Raw genomic sequence first — 19,397 nt, 5'->3', positions numbered from 1 at the left:
TATGCACAATCAGCTTGTAACACTCCAAAGAGAAAGCAAAACTTGAAATCGCATCATATGACCCCTTTAAAGGGATAGTTCACCAAAAAAAATAAAAATTGTGTCATCATTTATTCACCCTCAAGTTGCAAGAAGATATTTTAAAGAATGTGTGTAAACAAACAGTTGATGGTCCCCATTGACTTCCATAGTAAGGAAAAAATACAATGGAAGTCAATGGGGACCAGAGATTTTTATTTTGGGGTGAACAATGTCTTTTAAATGGTTATATTTGTTCATCAGTCATGTTACCTGTTTTCACCTATCAGGTCTTTATATAACTAAATGAGTCTCATATTATAGGGGGGGGGATTAACAGTTTAATAGGAAAACCACACAAAGGAGTGAAGCATACATGAATGAGTGGTGTTTTTACACTATTATAGTTTCATGAAATGTTGTGCCAGAATGGAAATTGGGAGTATTTTACAGAAAACAGAACCCCAATGTTATTTTAGTAATATTTATATTCAATTATAGTATTTATTCATTTTTCTAATTAAATTATATTTTAGTTTTGTTTTTATTTTAGTTTTAGTCATTATATGTGCTTCATTTTTATTAATTGTTTAATATATATATACATATACACACAAACACTAATTTTAATATTATATATGCTATTATATAAATTAAGTTTTAATTTTAGTTTAAGTTTTATTAACTTTAGTATGCGCTTTTGTCATTGTTATTGTTTATATTAAAGCAATAAGCCCAGTGAAGTCGTGGTTTACAGTGAATTTATAACAGCTGAGGGGCATTGTTAGGCACGACACGAAGCGGAGTGCCTAAAACCCCCTTAGCGGTTATAAATTCACTGTAAACCACGGCTTCACTGGGCTTATTGCATTTATAAACCGGTTATTCCATATACGTAGTAAGGTTTCACAAAATAAAACGGAGCAAATAAAGTGTAATGATAGACAATTTCTATTTAGCATTCATTTTACTTCGGTTAAAAGTTTTAATAATTTTAGTACTTCAATTTCAACTTGTTTCAGCAGTTCTAACTTTTTTTGTTATTTTAAAATTAAAGTTTTTTGTTGTTGTTTAAATCAGATTTATTTCAGTTAGCGGAATCAGTTTTTTATAGTTTTAGTTTTAGTTAACAACAACAACGCTGCCGCCCATCTTTAGCGGAGCTGCTGCCCTGCACTGTTCTGTGAGCGATTACATCTCGCAAAGACAAAAACGCTCATTATCGGCAGCCTGCTGGGTAATCAGCCCTAGATAGATCTGCCAGCACCCGTATGCGGCGCTAATCAGAACCAGCGCAGCCGTTCACCCCGAGCATCTCTCTTAAAACGGTATAGGCACTACTGGCTCATGTGATGAGAACGAGCCACCGGGTCGCCCCCCAGACATCCTCTCGACAGGGAGGCCTGTTGTGACGTCATAAGGACCCGACTGTTTATTAGCAACGAGGGCGAATCGCGCTGGCTTCAGGGCGGCATCAACCAGGCCGTTAATTAGTCCTGGCTTAACTGACAAGATTCGCTCATTTGGGTCCTGCTAAACGGACACAAAATGCCGCTGTTGGGAGTTTTCATGAGAATGAATCACTTTACAGGCTTCCATCCGGACTCCCCGTCACACTTATTTACTGCATCCTTCCTCTAACAAATGGCATTATTATGTGGTGGAAAACTGCGCATTGTGGGAAAGGTAATATGGAAGATTTACAACATGGAAGCATAATAATTATTTTAAACAGTTGTTTATCAGTAAATGGGTCTTTCCTACATATGCAGTAGCTACATTTTCTTGTCCCCATTCTTGTCGCTCTCAAATCAACATCAGTTTAATTTTATCTACTACTTATTATTTATTTAGTATTTGTTTAGCATTTATTAATATTTTAATATTTTCAGGTTTTAGTTTAATTTTTTTCAAATATTTCTGTTTAGCTTTTATTTATTTATTTTCGGTTTTAATAATTTTAGCACTTCAACTAATTTAACTTTTAGTTGCCAAACCAGTATTTCCACTTTTCATTAAAGTTTTTCATCTAATATTATATTTTATTTTATTTCAGCTTTATTTATATAAACATGATTTTCAATAGTTTTAGCTAACAATACCAACACTGATCCTCATGTAACCTAAATTTAGATTCATATCTGTCACGTTAACCATCCTTGCCATTTAATTACCCATACAATTTTTAATGAATTCATATTCATATAACAACGTTTACCATCCAACCTGACAGAACTGGAGAGGATCTGCAAGGAGGAATGGCAGAGGATCCCCAAATCCAGGTGTGAAAAACTTGTTGCATCTTTCCCAAAAAGACTCATGGCTGTATTAGATCAAAAGGGTGCTTCTACTAAATACTGAGCAAACGGTCTGAATACTTAGGACCATGTGATATTACAGTTTTTCTTTTTTAATAAATTTTAATCTTAATTTTTTTTCTCTTAATAAAAAGGGTAATTTAAACAATTCTGTTTAAATATTACTGTATAACAGTAATGACCAAAAGCAGTCCTTCCCTGAATGACATCATCGTAAAGTCTAATAATAACCCCAAAAATGTACCTTTGTCTCTCTTCCCATCATGTACTCAAACAAGACCTTCCTGAGGTACTCGAATTCGGTCGGCTCGGAGAAGGGGTCCATGCTGTTATGTGACACATCTGTAGAGACAAACCATCAGCAGATTCATCATAATCATTATCACAGAGAATCTAAGAGAACTAGATACATTAAGCTTGGTTTAAGAGGAAACAGTTGCTGTCTTTAAAATACAGCCTGTACAAAATCTTGGCTGTTCCCTCATTCACTCCAGTTCTGCTAAACGCTGCTCCGTCAGGGCCATAATTAAAACCAGAGCAGCCAGATGACGAACTTATAAATCCTCCAAACACTCAACGCCAACAATCATCATCTAATAGTTGAACCAAGAGAGTCAGAGAGGATGTAAATAATAGAAAATCACATGATCGGATGAGAAAATATGTGCATTGCTACAAATGCAAATAGACTTTTTTTGCTTGCCATGATGCTGGTGGTTGCCAGGGTGTTGCTATGACGTTGCTAGGGTGCACACTTTTAAAAAAAAGGTTCTTTATTGGCATTGATGATTCCATGAAGAAACTTTAACATCCATGGACTCTTTCCATTTAACAAAAGGTTCTTTATATTGGACTTTAGATCATTAAAACGTTCTTCACACAAAGAAAAAAAAAAGGGTTGGCACTGTTGTGAAATCTCCCTTTTGAAACCTTTATTTTTAAAAGTGCAGAAGAAATTATGAGTCAAAAGTTTAATACAGTTTAGGGGTTTGTTTCAAATCTGAAGTGTGAGCGATAGTAAGAGTTAATCTTTGAGAACCTAGAGCGCTAGACGCGCCTCACTTCCAGTGGCTGTAGTTAAGAGCGCCGGCTTACAGCAACACTGGAACACTATAATGACAGCATTGTGGCTAAATACAAGAAGCTTTGGCTCAGTCTAGGTGGGGGCCTTTCTGTTTTCCACTCTGCTTTTAATGGATAAAGAAGTGAGAGCAGAAACAGAACAGGAGACGCTGAGACCATGAATGAACAAAAACCAACTTGAGTTATAAAAAAAAAAAAAAAAAAGCATGTCGAAGTCGGCGATGGGCGGGTAGTTTTCTGTGCTGTTGATACCATGGAAAACATGACGTAAAGAGAACAACCCAAAATGATCCAGTCCATTTCAACCTAACATATTTTAGAAATTACAAATGTATTAATTAGGGAGAAGAACACAATTTTGTATCTTAAGGAAAGTGATGTATTAGATGCACATAATAAAAGACAAAAATACGTATATATGTATAAAAAAATAAAACATAAGTAAAGTTTGGTGTCAGTAATTTTTTTTCTTTTTAAGAAATTAAAACTTTTATTCAGCAAGGATGCACTAAATTGGTTAAAAGTGACAGTAAAGACATTTAAAATGTCACAAAAATTCCCATTTCAAATAAATGCTGTTATTCTGAATTTTATATTCAGCTAAAAAAAAAAAGTAAACTGAAAATTCAGCTTTGCATCACAGGAATAAATTACATTTAATATTAAAATGTTATATTAAAATATAAAACAGGTATTTTAAACTAATCATATTTTACATTTTACTGTATTTTGAATCAAATAAATGCAGCCTTGGTGAGCAGAAGTGGATTCTGTCAAAAACATTTAAACAATCTTACGGACCCCAAACTTCTGAACAATAGTGTACATGCTCTTGCTAAAAAGAATACGCACATGTGGTAAACATCATAAGCATCACAAGCACCCAGATGTGCAGTAAATCCTCAGTAATGTCTCATGGAAGTGATGTAAGGATTAAGCAATTAGTTTTATAAGTGAAACTGACTTTTGCATTACAGTATCTAGCGTGCACAAAGAGCACAGGAGGTGCAACTGATCAGTCAGCCGTCTTGCCTCATTAAACCTGTGAATGACTGGCAATTAGCAGAAGGAGCCGTGTGTCTCTCTGGAAAGCCCATTTAACCAGTGCTGAAGACACTAGGGTGGCTGAACGTCCAGGAACAGACAGCCTGACAGAGAGAGCTGGGACTCAAGGTGCCACTGAAACCCAAACAGGCCTTTGATCAGGAAGCATGGAGAAATGAGGGGCTAATAAATAACCCGACCTGTCCGACTGACCCCAGATTAGCCCAGTCTGGGCCAACAGGGACGTAACACGAGCCACACCGGTCTCATCTCCAGAACAACACTGTTTGAATGATACAGAGGGACTAGTTTATGACCGCTGTTAGCACATGCTTAAACTTTTGACTGCATAATGAACAAAATGCATAAATATTATCAATGCACAAAAAACATTAAGTACCACCATAAATCAATTCAAACATGTATACAAAAATAGGTAGTTTTGGGGTGTTTTTGAAGCAGTTTTTTGTCTTGTGAATCACTAATGAGTAATTGATGGGAGGCAGTCAGAAGGTCAGAAAGACTACTGTCTCTTTAATGTAGAGGCCACACAGATATGCTGAAGAACAGAGAGGATACATGGATGGGTTTGTTTATGTATGAAGTTTGCTTAGTTGCATGCCAGATGGATATCTTCAAAGGAAAAACTCATTTGGTTATACATTTAGAAGAATATTCAATTTGGTTTATAAGGAGAGAGGATGACTCCGTTCCAAAACCTAGTAAGCCTCCTACTTGGACAGTATTAGAAGGCATCGTAGACACACTTCCATCATGAAGGCTGTTCTAAAGCACAAATTCAGCATTGCAAGTATATTTTGCAGAATAAGCAATTGCAGGAAGCATTGCAACAATCTCTGTGACTGTCTCTTTAATGTAGAGGCCACACAGATATGCTGAAGAACAGAGAGGATACATGGATGGGTTTGTTTATGTATGAAGTTTGCTTAGTTGCATGCCAGATGGATATCTTCAAAGGAAAAACTCATTTGGTTATACATTTAGAAGAATATTCAATTTGGTTTATAAGGAGAGAGGATGACTCCGTTCCAAAACCTAGTAAGCCTCCTAACTTGGACAGTATTAGAAGGCATCGTAGACACACTTCCATCATGAAGGCTGTTCTAAAGCACAAATTCAGCATTGCAAGTATATTTTGCAGAATAAGCAATTGCAGGAAGCATTGCAACAATCTCTGTAAAAAAATTCATCCAAAAAGTTTGATTTATCCAACAAGATTGTCAAGTTGAAAGCACTTCAATTTAATTAGAATTGCACAATGGACACAAATTGAATCCATAATGGTGCGTTATGTATTTATTTGATAACTGTCATGATCCTTCAGAAGTCATTCTAATATGCTGATTTGCTGCTCAACAAACATTATCAAAGGTAAAACCAGTTGTGCTGCTTCTTATTTTTGTGGATACTGTGATAAATTTTATTTTTCAAGATCCTTTTAAGATCAAAAAGTTCAAAAGAACAGCATTTATATTTGAAATAGAAATCTTTTGTAACATTATACATGTCTCTAAAGTCACTTTTGAGCAATTTAATTCATTCTTGATGAATAAAAGTGTGATTTTTTTTCAAAAACAAGAGTGTATCTGTAAATATATGATTATGCAATGCAAATGGCTTTATTTTATGCTTTTGTTCAGAAGTCATTCTAATATGCTGATTTGCTGCTCAAGAAACATTATCAAAGGTAAAACCAGTTGTGCTGCTTCTTATTTTTGTGGATACTGTGATACATTTTATTTTTCAAGATCCTTTTAAGATCAAAAAGTTCAAAAGAACAGCATTTATATTTGAAATAGAAATCTTTTGTAACATTATACATGTCTCTAAAGTCACTTTTGAGCAATTTAATGCATTCTTGATGAATAAAAGTGTGATTTTTTTTCAAAAACAAGAGTGTATCTTTAAATATATGATTATGCAATGCAAATGGCTTTATTTTATGCTTTACAATTCAATTTGATGTTGTCTTTAAATGACTGGTGCACATTTTCTTACTTTCACATCCAAAACCCATTTGACATTCATTCCTCCAAGGAACAGAAAAGGTTTTATTTTGATGCCGATGCTGCTCTTGTCCAAACAATGAAAGTATTAAAGACACAGCAGATCTTTGAGCTGGCTGTCTGAATCTGGGGTCATTCGTGGGAACTGGGGCGAAACACGGTCTGTGAAAAGCATTAGATTCAGAGACTAGCTCTTTATTACACCAGCAGGGAAGGGCTGTGGAGCGGCAGATTTTCTCCTCTAGCTGCCCATATGTTTAAGCTCCGCATATGTGTGTGATTGATAGCGGGGTGTTGAAGCGCTGCTCTCCTGCGGTGACTGATCGCTCTGAACTAGTGAGAATGAAGGTGAGGTTTATCTGCCAAGGGTCAGTGTGCCACATCATTCATTAACCTCTGGGAGTTACAGGAGATACTTGACAAGCATTTTACAGTCACTAGGAGGCTAAAACCGCCAAATTCATATTACAAACAGATAAATAAAACAGTAAATGACATCTGGATAATCTTAGAAACATTGGTCTGCTTACCCACAGCTAGACAATATAGCATTCAAATGCCATCTTTATAGAAAATGGTTAAGGTTATTTACCTCTATAAGAGCTTCCCAGGTGAGTCACCACTGCGTTTTTATGGGAACGTCTTAGTTTGTCTTCTAGAGCATGAATCTGAAAATAAAAAAATAAAAGTACACATATGGTGCAAAACTGATCTTTAAGAACTCAAGCTTGTGTCTATATTTCTATATAGGTTTTAGAAATTAAATAACAGGAAATGAGAAATGCAAATATGCATTATTCATTTTGCATTTATGCCTTTGGCAGACCCTTTTATCCAAAGGAACTAGATAGAATTTGATTTTCTCGAAAATGCTAGTTAATATTATCGCACTGGACTAAAATTGATTGACTTTGCCCACACAGGATATAACAACTTCCCAAAAAAGTTGATATTTTTGTACTTTTTTTTTTTTCCCCCCATCTAGTTACACCTGTGGTGTTCCTGGTCAAAAATTACCAGTATGTCATAAAAAACCCTCTCTTATAAATATCTCATTATGTTCTTTCTTTTTTTTTTTTGAACTGACTGATCGTAGGCCTTGTTGATCTGGAGCTCATGCCTTTTTTCACTCAATAACTGAGGTGCAGAAGCTCAGATTAAAAATAAATTCAATTGCTAATTGAAAGAAAACAAGTTGACAAAAAGATTGAACCCAAGATTTGGTGATAATACAGCATAATGAGAGATTTACACGCAATTTTTAAAAGGCCGGTCATTTTTGCCAAGGAACAACAAATGAAGTTAGGATTTTCTGCACAGCACAAGGGTTAAACAAGTCATTTTTTGGAATAACTTCCCCTACACTAGTCCTCAAATGAACATCACCGTATGGCCCAGGGACAAGCCGGATTATAAAAATCAAGGTATGTCCAGTGTGTGCGCCTCCCCGTGCGAGTTTGCATTCGTGTGGGGTGAGACAAACAGCATGAGCTCTGCTGAAACCGTTTGTAAAGTTGAAATAAGAGTAAACAGATGTGCGGTGTAATGAATCTAATCTTATTTTGGTTTTACACCGCTGGAGGAGTGCAGGAGCTCCGGGAATGTGACGGTTGGTAAACGCTCTGCTCATTTTTTCTCTTTGTCCTCTACATTGTCTTTGTGTGCGACTCAAGTTATGTCATTTGTTAACACTTCTTAGGCCTAAAACATACAAACGCAAAAGCTCTCTGTCTTTCTATTAGTACATCTCTTCACTTACCCTGTCGTGGTACTCCTGCTCTTTTAGCCTGGCTTCGCTCAGCACGGTCGTCTTTTCTGCAAGCTGAACCTGATTGGACAAAGAGAGAAAGACCAGACGTCAAAAATATAGACAAATGGAAACTAAGAGCAGCATTTAGAGGTACAAAACAGTTCAAAAGTTTGGGGTCAGTATGATTTTTTTTTATTTTTATGTTTTTGAAAGACATCTCTTAAGGCTGCATTTCTTTGATCAAAAACACAGTAAAAACAGTCAAATTAATAAATATTTTTTACAATTTAAAATAACGGGTTTCTACGTGAATATATTGTCAAATGTATTTTATTCCTGTGATGAAAAGCTGAATTTTCAGCATCATTCCTCCAGTCTTCAATGTCACATGATCCTTCAGAAATCATTATAATACGCTGATTTGCTGTTCAAAAACATTTCTGATTATTATCAATGTTGAAAACAGTAATGCTGCTTAGTAATTTTATGGAAACAGTGATAGGTTTCTTTAGGATTCTTTGATGGATAAAAGTTAAAAAGAACAGCATTTATTTGAAATAGAAATCTTTTGTAACATTATAAATGTCTTTGTCACTTTTGATCAATTTAATGCATCCTAATAAAAAAATGAAAATAAAACCTACCTTTAACTCTTCAAGACCCTGAAACACAAAACAGAATCAGCAGGTCAAACAACTTCATAATTATGCAAATATACATTTTTTTTTTTCTGAGTTGCATTTACCCACACACAGAACACTTGTGAGATCAGACTGTAAAAATGCAGCATGGGCTCCAGAGGTGCAGCGTGTGTTTCACGTCTCTGTGAGAGGGTGCTTTGTAACCGCACCGAACACACATGAGGACCACTTTATCCTGAACAAGGCTCAACTTTTTGCCTCTTTCCAAGCATGCAGTGCTCGCCTGAGAGTGGCACTACGGCATAAATCTAACAGCTCAGGATGCTCTCGGAGGGGTTAATTCAGAACAGAGACTGTCTGTTTATGGCCCCTTTCTCAGGGACGAATTCCAAACCTTCTCAGGAAATTCATTCCTACGGCCTATTGTGGATTGAGACTATTACACTGAATCTTAGGGTCTGCAAATTAAGTCTATTATGTGACTAGAAAGCTAGACTCTACTTGACTGTCAAGGCTAACTTTTTAGGTAAATAAATGTTTAATGCCATTCAATTTATCACTGGTAACACATTCACCTGATTTGACATTTCAACTTTTTGATTCTGTGATTTACATTTATATTCATTAACTTAGCAGATGCTTTTATCTTACAAATGAGGAATACAACAAACATATTTCTGGTCAGAATAAGACCAGCAGGACAGGTGTCTGACATAAAGAAACATGCACAGATATACAGAAAGGGAAAAAAAAAGGAGTTGATAAAGAAAGACCTTCTTTTAAAAGATGCAATTCGCCCATTTACATTTAAAAAAAATTAAAGCCAATATATTCAGCGGGCATGTTTAATTGCATTATTTTTAATAAATAAGATTCATTATTTTAATTATGGCTGTCCGTTTGAATCAAAACTGATTATTTTATTTATATTAAGCATTTTTTATTATCTATTGCGTTATCATATAATTATTATTATTTATTATATATAAATGAACAGATATTCTCTAACATACAACAACATATAACTGTGGAACACACACTATTTATTCACTCATACACTTATTTATCTAACACACACACTCAGTCTACATTTCAATTTGCACATAATATACCTGTACATACAATTGTCTATTGTTATATACCTGTACATACAATTGTCGATTTGTATATTTGTATTCCTTATTTACTTGTTCTATTTTTTATTTATTTTTATTATCTGTGTTTTTTGTTCTGTCACTGTCATTCTGTTACACTGTGGAAGCTTCTGTCACGAAGACAAATTCCTCGTATGTGTAAACATACCTGGCAATAAAGCTCATTCTGATTCGGATTCATATGGAATATATTAACTGTAAAAAAGTTAAAGCCAATACATTTGGGTTGCATGTTTAATTGCATTATTTTCAAAAAAATACATTTGCATAAAATTAACATTTAATTAAACATGACAACTCTAATTTTCATGCATTTCCACACAAACTACAAAAATAAATAGCTCCCAGCAGGACATGGTGTGCAAACTGTGACTGTACCTGAGGGCCACTGAGACTCCTCTGCTGTAGCTCCTCTAACTCCTTCTGCACCTCCCACACGCGGTCGCCCATCTCCACCTCACGACTCTACAGGAAGACCAAACTCTGAGCAAATCTGCCCTTTCTCTTCAAATCATTTTACAGTGCTGCCATACTGTATTCATTTTCAGATAATAAACTTGGGTCTTAAAATGCATGGGTGAACAAATAGATGCAGAAATAATCCTATCACAAATAGTTAGCATACTTCTCTGTCAGGATGGATGTAAGCAGCATAAGGCCTGCATCATTCCCTACAGCTCTAGGGGGAGTTTGAGGTGCTAGTTGACTGAGGTAAGTGTTTCCTGATGATACACAACCTATTAGCTGAAACCTGAACTTACTGACTTTATGTGGTGGAATTTAGCAAAAGCAATAAACTCCTCACAAACTTCTTCCTGTGTCTTTCTATAAAGTTGAACGTATATAATGCATCTGCTGGCCATTAACTCATAATTACATACAAAAGCTACAGTTTCACGTAATTTTGCTGTACCTGAAGGACCTGTTCGTAACGCTGAGCTGTTCTGTTCAGGTCTTCTTCCTTCTGAGCGATTGTTTTCTGAAGTTGACTGACTTCTTCTCGATGGCTATTTATAAGCTCGGTTTCCACACCCTGAGCTTTCTCTGTGTGGAAATAATAAACAGGAAAGTACAGTGAGAAGACATGAAGGTCACCATAAAGTTACCATTACTGAGTATAAACCACTCATTTACAGACTGAATGCATTACATGGCAGGATTGAAAACACATGGTAAACCAATCATGAATTTCATATCTCATATTTCCTGAGGCCAGTAAATCAGCAAATGTGAACAACTATGAAAACAGGTCGTTCATGTCCTCAGAGCTTTCCAGGACTATCTGTACTTGGTTTTATTCTGTATTTTTAACTTTTTTTTTTTATTTTTAATTCGAAATTAAAATTAAAATTCGGTCATCTTTTACGTCCTCACAATATTCCAAAAACAATATGAATTTCTTTCTTCTATGGCATACAAAAGATGTCAAGCAGAATGTTCACAATGCTCCTTAAAGGGATACTCCACGCGCTGCATGGATGCGCTGTTTGTTCGTTCAAATCAAAGCGTAAATACACATAGAAAATGTATCCTTGTGTTGCGGCTGACACAAAAGCGTACGCTGCTTGTGTTCAGCGGATATTCTCCAAAATGCCACTACGGTGATGCGGAGAGACACAGAGGAGACGAATTGTTGAATAAAGTCGTTATTTTTGATTTCTTCGCGTACAAAAAGTATTCTCGACGCTTCATAACGTTACGGTTGAACCACTGATGGCAGATGGACTATTCTGACGATGTCTTTCATACTTTTCTGGACCTTGACAGTGTTATTTACTTGGCAGTCAATGGGACAGTCACAAGCCTCCCGGTTTTCATCCAAAATATCTTAAATTGTGTTCCGAAAACGAACGAAGCTTTTAGGGGTTTGGAACGACACGGGGGTAAGTGATTAATGACAGAATTTTCATTTTGGGGTGGAGTATCCATTTAAATACAAAAAAATGAAATGAGGACCGATGCTGGCAAATTTTCACTTTTGGTTGAGCAATTCTTGCAATTCTGAGATTTGCAAGATATTAACTCGTAATTCTGACTTTTTTCTCAGAATTGCGAATTTATATCTACCAATTCTGACTTCATAACATGCAATTGCAAGTTATAAAGTCAGAATTGTGAGATATAAATTCATGTAGTCCATTTGTCCTCAGAATTGGACTTTATATCTTGCAATTCTGACTTTATAACACGCAATTGCGACTAATATACTGCAATTCTGACTTATACGTTCTTCTTACCAATTGTTTCCTTTACTGAACCCTCCAGTTCCTTTTCTTTCAGGGCTATCTGGGTGTTGAACTCCCTCATTAACTGCTTAAGAGCAGAATTTTGTTTCATTTCCATATCCTCCATTTCAAGCCTGTTAAAAAAAAGATCAACCATATGAACCTTGTAACAATATTGTAGCATAAAATTTGCATCCTTATCCCCAACTATTTCTAAAATTGTCACATAAATCTTACTTGAGCTTCTTCTCGCTTTCCTCTGCCATTTCCTTTTTCAGGAATTCCAGCTCCTTCTCATGCTCTTTCCTTAGAGACCGAAGGTCTTTCTGTAGTCTGGTGTAATCTTTGTGGAGCTTCTGCTTTTCATTCTCAGCCTCTACCAGCCTTCTCTGAAGATCACTCTCCGAGGTGTTTGTATTGTTGATTAGGCACTCATTAACAGTCTCCCCGTTTCCTTGAGGTGAACTCTGTTGTGCTTTTAGCTCATTTTCTTTCTCTTCTAGCCTCTTCTGCAAATCGTGGAGCTTTTCCTCATATTCCTTCACCAACAAGTCCTTTTGACTTGTCCAGTCATCTTGGTTCCTGACAGTGTCCACGTGTTCCTTGGCCACTAACATTGCAGGCTCCATTCCTAATCTATTGCAGGTCATTTGCACTTCAGAAACATGTTCCTTCTCAACTTCTTCAATCTGTTTCTCCTTGATCTGTTCTTGAAGATCCAAGCATGTCTGCTGAAGCTCCTGCACTCGGGTTGTCTGTTCAAGCGGTTCTGCTTTAAGGCGACTTACCTCGGATTGAAAATTTGCAATCTGCTCATTAGATTCTGAGAGTTTGGCCTCAAGCTCACCAAGTCTTGAAAAAGTTTCTCTAGCGGCAGTAGCACATTGCTCCTCCTTTGCAGACATGTCTTTGTGAAGAGCAGCAAGCTTCTCCTCATACATATCTTCAAGGTTTTGCAGAGAGACCTGTCTTTCCTTGTTTTCTTTCTGCTGCAATTCTTGTATATGTTTTTCATGCTCTTCCTTTAATTTTGCGTTGGCCTCCTCCATTGTCTTCTCAATTTCCTCTAGAGACTTTATCCGTTCTTCTTTTTCAGTCTGGGTTTGCTTTATGCCTTTCAGCTGTGCCTGCAGGTCTTTGATAGCCTGCTCCTTTTCCTCAATTTGTGATGTCAGCTGTTTACGAATCATGCCAATCTTTTGCTCTGCCTTCTTTTTCAACTCAGCTACTTTACCAGTCGTTTCGGTGGACGCCTTTTCTTGGGCTGCCTTGACAGCCTCTTCTTCCGCCTTTAGGAGCTCAGCCTTCTCCCTCTCAAAGTCATTCCGCTGGGATTCCAGTTCCTGCTTGGCTGTTTCAATGTCTTTCTTCAAAGACTGAAGACTTTCCTCAGTTTTCTGGAGTAGGGCACCGTTTTGAGAGCTTTGGTCCTGAGCTTCCTGGACCTGCTTCATCAACTCCATCTTTTCGGTCTCCCTAATGGTAAGGTGCTGCTGCAAATCAGCTGCGAGTTGTTCTCGCTCTTTTGTCCGCAACTCTAGCTGCTCCTCCAGATCACAAACTTTCTTTGAGCAGCTTTCCAGCTCTGAGGTCAAGGAATGAACCCTTTGTTCTTTCTCACTAAGAGCCTGGTCCATCTCTGACTTAGTAAGGGAGTGATTGTCACTGCTGGCAGTGAGCATCTGAAGTTGTTCATCCTTCTCCGCAATCTGCCTCTCCATGTCTACAACTTTATCTTGAAGAGATTTAACAGTGCTGTGACTCTGACTGAACTTCTTTTTCAGCTCAGAGAACTTATTCCTGAGTGAGTCTACCTGTTCTTGAAGTGAGGTCCTCTCTTTCTCTAGCCTTTCCACTGTCTCCCCCATTTGGCATGTAACCCTTTCCTTGTCCTCATTGTGCTGCTGATTCAGCAGAGATATGGCTTGTTCTTTCTCAGTTATACTACTTGCTAACTGGATCTTCAAGTCATTTATGACAGAATCTAGATTGTTGATTTGCAAAACATTTGCTTGGAGATTTCCTGATATGCATTCTTTTTCCTCACAGAGCTGCTTGATTTGAAGGTCTTTCTCAGAAAGTACCTGGGAGCGATTCTCTGCATCGGATTGCTGAGACTCCCTTTCAGTTTGTAAGGCTTTAAGAGTCTCTGAACTTGCACTAAACTGAAGAGTCACCTCATCAAGAGAGCTCTTTAGATTATGGTTCTCATCCAAAGTCTGCTGAAGTTCTTTCTCTAAAGTGCTAATTCTGTTGTCCTTCGTTGTGATAATATTTCTTAGATATGTGACCTTATTTTGATGATCTATCACCCGGCGTTGTAACTCTGCAACTCGTTCCTCAACTTTCTTACACAGTTCAAAAGAGAAACCATCTAACTTAGTCTGGGCGTCCTGACAACACTGCTCAAACTCCTTCGAGATGGCACACAATTGTGTCTGGAACTCTTTTTCTTTATTTTGGAGTTCAGCAGTTTTTTTTTCTAGTGTCCTCTGGAGATCCTCGCCCTCTTTACATTTGGACGTTTCAAGCATATTCATCTTTTGCTGGGTGTTTAACAACTCTTCAGATATGCTCTGCAATTTCTCCTTACTAGTTTCCTCAGCCTTTCTCAGTTTGTCCTGCAAATGGTTTCTTTCATTCAAGGCCTGGTTCAGATTCTTTTTCATGGTTTCGACTTGTCTTTTAAGTATACCCTCCCCTTCAGATAAACTTTCCACCTTGCTTGCTGCCTCCCTGAGCTCTGTCTGTAGTTTCTGCACAGTGGTTTCCCTCATGGCAAGCTCCTCCCTGAGGTTCTGGATGTCTTTCATAACCTGTTCTTTTTCTTCCCTGCTGGCAAAAAGCAGTTGAGAGATCTCTTCCAACTCTTGTGCTTCTTCTTGCAAAGACTGATCATGTTTTTCTTGCAACTCCTCCTCAAGCTGGTTGAGTTTCTCCTGCCAGTGACGAATAAGATCTTCCTGCTCCTGTTTATGAGTCAACTGAAGCTTGTCTAAGTGTTCTTTGTGATTGGCCTCCAAATCAGACATGGCGGTGCTGAGGCCCTCAGAGCTTGCTTGAGCTATCTCAAGGATCTTTTCTTTCAGTTGCTGGTCTTTCAATTCTAACTCTTGAGCTTTCTTGGATAACCCTGCTTTGGCATTCTCCTCTTGATCCTGAAGCTGCTTCTTCAACTTGTCCTGCACTTCTTTGGCTTTCTGCTTGAACTTCTCCATCTTGTTTTCCTGGGATTTCAGCTTGCAATCCATGTCTTTCCTAATGTTCTCAAGTTTCTTTTCGTGAGAACTCTTCTGGTCTTCCAGTTGCTTCCTCAACCGGTTTTGCTCCTCTTGCATCGTTTTGCAGGTTGCAGCATGCAAATTTTCTTTTTCAGACAGTTCCCTCTTGACTTGCTCCATCTTCTGCACTAGCTCCTGAAGTTCACTTGTCTTTTGCTCAAGACACACTTCTTTCTCCCGACCATCATTACGCACTGCCTCAAGGGTTTGCTCAAGATCTTTCACTTGATTCTTGGTTTGCTGGAGTTCTTCGGTAAGTGTGCTAATCTGAGATCTTGATTCCTCAAGGGCCTCTTTATTTGACTGTTCCCTGAGTTGAAGCTCCTCGAACTGCGCACTTCCTTCATGCAAAGTCTTTTCTCTAAGCACATGTTCCTCTAGTGCTTTTTCCTTCTCCTCCAACACAATCTTCAGCTGATTTATCTCATCTTTCAGCATTTTCTCCTCCCCTGCAAACGACTGTGCATTCTGTTTCACAGCTTCAATCTCAGCCTGATATTTTGCTCGTTCTTCCTTCAGTCTTTCCTCAAACTCTTGTCTTGTAGTTTCACTGGTGGTCTCCACAGTAAACGGTCTCTCTTCTAACTGTTGTTTACTATTTAGTACCTCACTAAGCTCAGAAGACAGAGTCTCAATCTCAGTTTGTTTGTCACTCAGTTTATCAAGCATCTTTTTATTCATGTCTTCCACATGAGAATGGAACTGTTCCTCCTTGTCTTTCAGAATAGATTCAATTTCCACTTTATGTTTCAGCACAAGCTCCTCCACAGCAGCATCATGCTGCTGGTTGAGGGCTGTTATCTGCTCTGTCTTGGTCTTCTCTAGCTCTTGCTTATGTGCTTCTTCTAAAGCACCTATTTCAGCCTCATGTTTCTTTCTCTGCTCTTCTAGTTGCACAGAGAGATCATTCGAGTTGGCAGAACCCTTCTCCAAGCTACCTAGACAACTCTCAAGTTCTTGAATTCTCTGTAAAAAGAAAAAAAATGACAATTTTAAGGAATGTACAGCGCTAAGATATGGCATTGCTTTCATTCACATTCTCATTCATGCTGGCTTCAAATCTATGGGTTAATTTGGCTATTCAACTACAATAAGGATATCCTGTTGATCTATCCTCAGATAAGGTGGCAGATAAACTCACCGTTCTGGCCGACTCCAACTCGAGCTGTAGTTCCTTGGCTTTGTTCTCTCCCTCAGACTGAATCGCAGCTTTCTGCAGCTCCGCCTCCTCCAGAGCAAGAGACACCTGCTGATCTTTTTCCTGTGCCGACCGCAACAATTCCTCACGACACTGTTCCTGTGATAAATAAAGTGCATTGGTGCAAAAAGCTTAGGAAACACCTACATCCAAATAGCTAATATTTGCATGAACTGATCATGGTTTACCACAGAAAAAGAAAATTAGAGCATACCACCGCTTGTTTGATCTGGGCACTCAGTTCCTGTTCTTTGTTAGCCATAGCCTCTGAATGTAACCGCTCCATTTCTGCAATCCTGTCCTCGGAGGATTTCTGAAAAGAAAGAAATCATGGCAAAATATTAACATTTGTCAGATTTGATGGACATTTTAAAACACTAATACTCTAATGTCCACAATGCAAAACTCTCTAGACCATGTGTTAAAACTAGGGTATGGTAGGTACAGTAGCATAAACAGCCTGCTTAATTTAAATGGTCAGAGAGGATGGGGAATTATCATTATTTTATTTAGTTTAATTCATTTTTTTTATTGCCATTTCAGCATCAAATGCTACATTCATGGTCAATTTTATTGTTATCCTATTTTAAAAATGAAATAACACAAAATACAAATAATAGTAAAATAGCGACTACATAAAATATCTCACTTTAATATTTGAAAAAAAAAAATATTTTCATATGAAACTTTTTAATAATCATAAAAAAGTACAAAAGCAGAATTTAACATTTAAGCAAAAAAAAAAATTAATGCATTAATTTGCATTTAAACAGAGTATATTTTACATTTTCTCATGGATATACAGTGGTGTGAAAAAGTGTTGCCCCCCTTCCTGATTTCTTATTTTTTTGCATGTTTGTCACACTTTAATGTTTTAGATCATCAAACAAATATAAATATTAGTCAAAGATAACACAAGTAAAAGAAATCAGGAAGGGGGCCAACACTTTTTCACACCACTGTAGATACAGCTTATTAAAAGGATATGTGGAAGAACGGAGGTGATTGTTACTACTGCCCTTTATTTTGAGTATGGAATCATACTCCAATGCACAAAGGAAGAGACTAAAGGTGTGCAGATCCATAAAAACACACAACCTTCATGGGAACTGTGCCGTAATGAACGTTTAAACGCTCATCCAGACAATTCTCAGGATGAATGTGACACTGTGAGTGGATGAATTGCTTTTCCAGGCAAAATAACTTTAAACAGATCAAGTACAAATGGGGACAGAGAAAAGGCAAAAAGAACATATTAAAAATGGTTCGACTATTCTTGATTCTAGTGTCTAAATTAATGCAGCTCCTCAAGATCCTCCAGCGTGTAACAGGATGTAGCTCTCAAACAATACTGATGCTAAGTAGTGAAAAACAAATTAAATATGCATGACACAGCAACAGATTGCATGTTTTATTAACACAGAAAAGGACTTCCCTCTCTCTGACCCTGTGTTTTTCATACACACCTTCATAATGGTGACCACTTCCTGTTTGACCCTGGTCAGCTCCTGTTGCAAGTTTCTCCTCTCTTTCTCGCTGGCCTTCTCCACCTGCTTCACCTGCTCCTCCATGCTCACCTGTAGCTGGCGGCGTGCCTCCTCCGCCCGCTGGGCCACACCGAGGGCTCGTTCCAGTTCTTCAAATGCTGGGAATGAGTCACATGAAGTGCAGTTAGTACAAGCAGACACAAGGGCAGGAAACAGAGAGAGAGGAGACAGTCTCACTCACCTGCTTTCTCCGATTTCTCTTTCTGCTCCTGCAGCTCGTCTTTCTGAGCTATAGTCTGCTGGAGTCTGGAGCGCAGCTGAGCGATCTCCTCTTCCTTCATCTCCAAAGTCTCGTGCATCTGACGCTTCGTTTCAGCGATGACCATTCCCTTTAGAATGAGACCGTAGGTGAGTATTAAAGTTCACACAAAAATTAAATGCACTCATCCCAGATTTTCAGACAATATGTTCGTCTTCTGGTCTGATCCTCATACAAAGCTCATTTGACTTCAGTGGGAATGGTGATTTTGAAAAGCCCCTGAAACATGAAACCTCAAAAGCACAGTATTGCGGCCACTTTTTCATTTTCCGAAATCCACTACTGATTATGTCTTGCACAAATGTGGTTCCTGCAAACCAGGTTCCTGCCCCGTACATCAGGTTCTGTGCTCAGTTTGAGGACGCACCTCTAATTGTTTCTGACGCATGTTTGCGCTCTTTCACATTCCATACAATGACCCAAGTGGCAATGATCTCTCTCCTGCAGAGTGAAGGTCAAAGGCTAAACAAAACATGACTGATTTGATCACAACTCTGTAGCAGACAGACAGCTCGCCATATATCACATATTTCACCTAGAAGACATCTCAAATACTATTTTTTTGATCACAGGGTGCAAGATCAACATTCAACCAAGACGAATAAAAATAAGTAAAAATATATTATTGTTTCAATTTATTTTATGTTATAGTAAACATTGTTATTGGAATATGTTATTTAGTTTTATTAGTGAAAAATGACATTTATATACTTTATATATTAAAAATATATATTTGATTTTTCAATAATTAAAATATTTCAATAATAATAACAATAATATTTAATACAATTGCCAAATTACCTATATATATATATATATATATATATATATATACATATATATATACATATA

At 37.5% G+C, this 19,397-nt stretch overlaps 1 protein-coding gene across 1 annotated transcript in view; it reads right to left on the bottom strand.

Annotated features, from left to right (window-relative positions):
* LOC107585443 (golgin subfamily A member 4) overlaps positions 1–19,397 on the bottom strand; it is a 29,790-nt gene that overhangs the window by 955 nt on the left and 9,438 nt on the right. Inside the window, exons 8-19 of the mRNA XM_016272460.1 lie at positions 18,468–18,615; positions 18,206–18,384; positions 16,954–17,052; positions 16,683–16,838; positions 12,498–16,507; positions 12,273–12,394; positions 10,949–11,079; positions 10,414–10,500; positions 8,885–8,902; positions 8,250–8,318; positions 7,083–7,158; positions 2,581–2,678 (exon numbers count right to left, since the gene is read on the bottom strand). Coding sequence (XP_016127946.1) covers positions 2,581–2,678; positions 7,083–7,158; positions 8,250–8,318; positions 8,885–8,902; positions 10,414–10,500; positions 10,949–11,079; positions 12,273–12,394; positions 12,498–16,507; positions 16,683–16,838; positions 16,954–17,052; positions 18,206–18,384; positions 18,468–18,615 — 5,193 coding nt within the window. The remainder of the gene's footprint in view (positions 1–2,580; positions 2,679–7,082; positions 7,159–8,249; positions 8,319–8,884; positions 8,903–10,413; positions 10,501–10,948; positions 11,080–12,272; positions 12,395–12,497; positions 16,508–16,682; positions 16,839–16,953; positions 17,053–18,205; positions 18,385–18,467; positions 18,616–19,397) is intronic.

This window comes from Sinocyclocheilus grahami, unplaced genomic scaffold (genome assembly GCF_001515645.1).
Source record: "Sinocyclocheilus grahami isolate Dianchi unplaced genomic scaffold, SAMN03320097.WGS_v1.1 scaffold70.1, whole genome shotgun sequence".
Lineage (NCBI taxonomy): Eukaryota > Metazoa > Chordata > Actinopteri > Cypriniformes > Cyprinidae > Sinocyclocheilus > Sinocyclocheilus grahami.
Note: the sequence above shows the minus strand (reverse complement) of the source record. Positions and strands in the feature narration are given on the sequence as shown.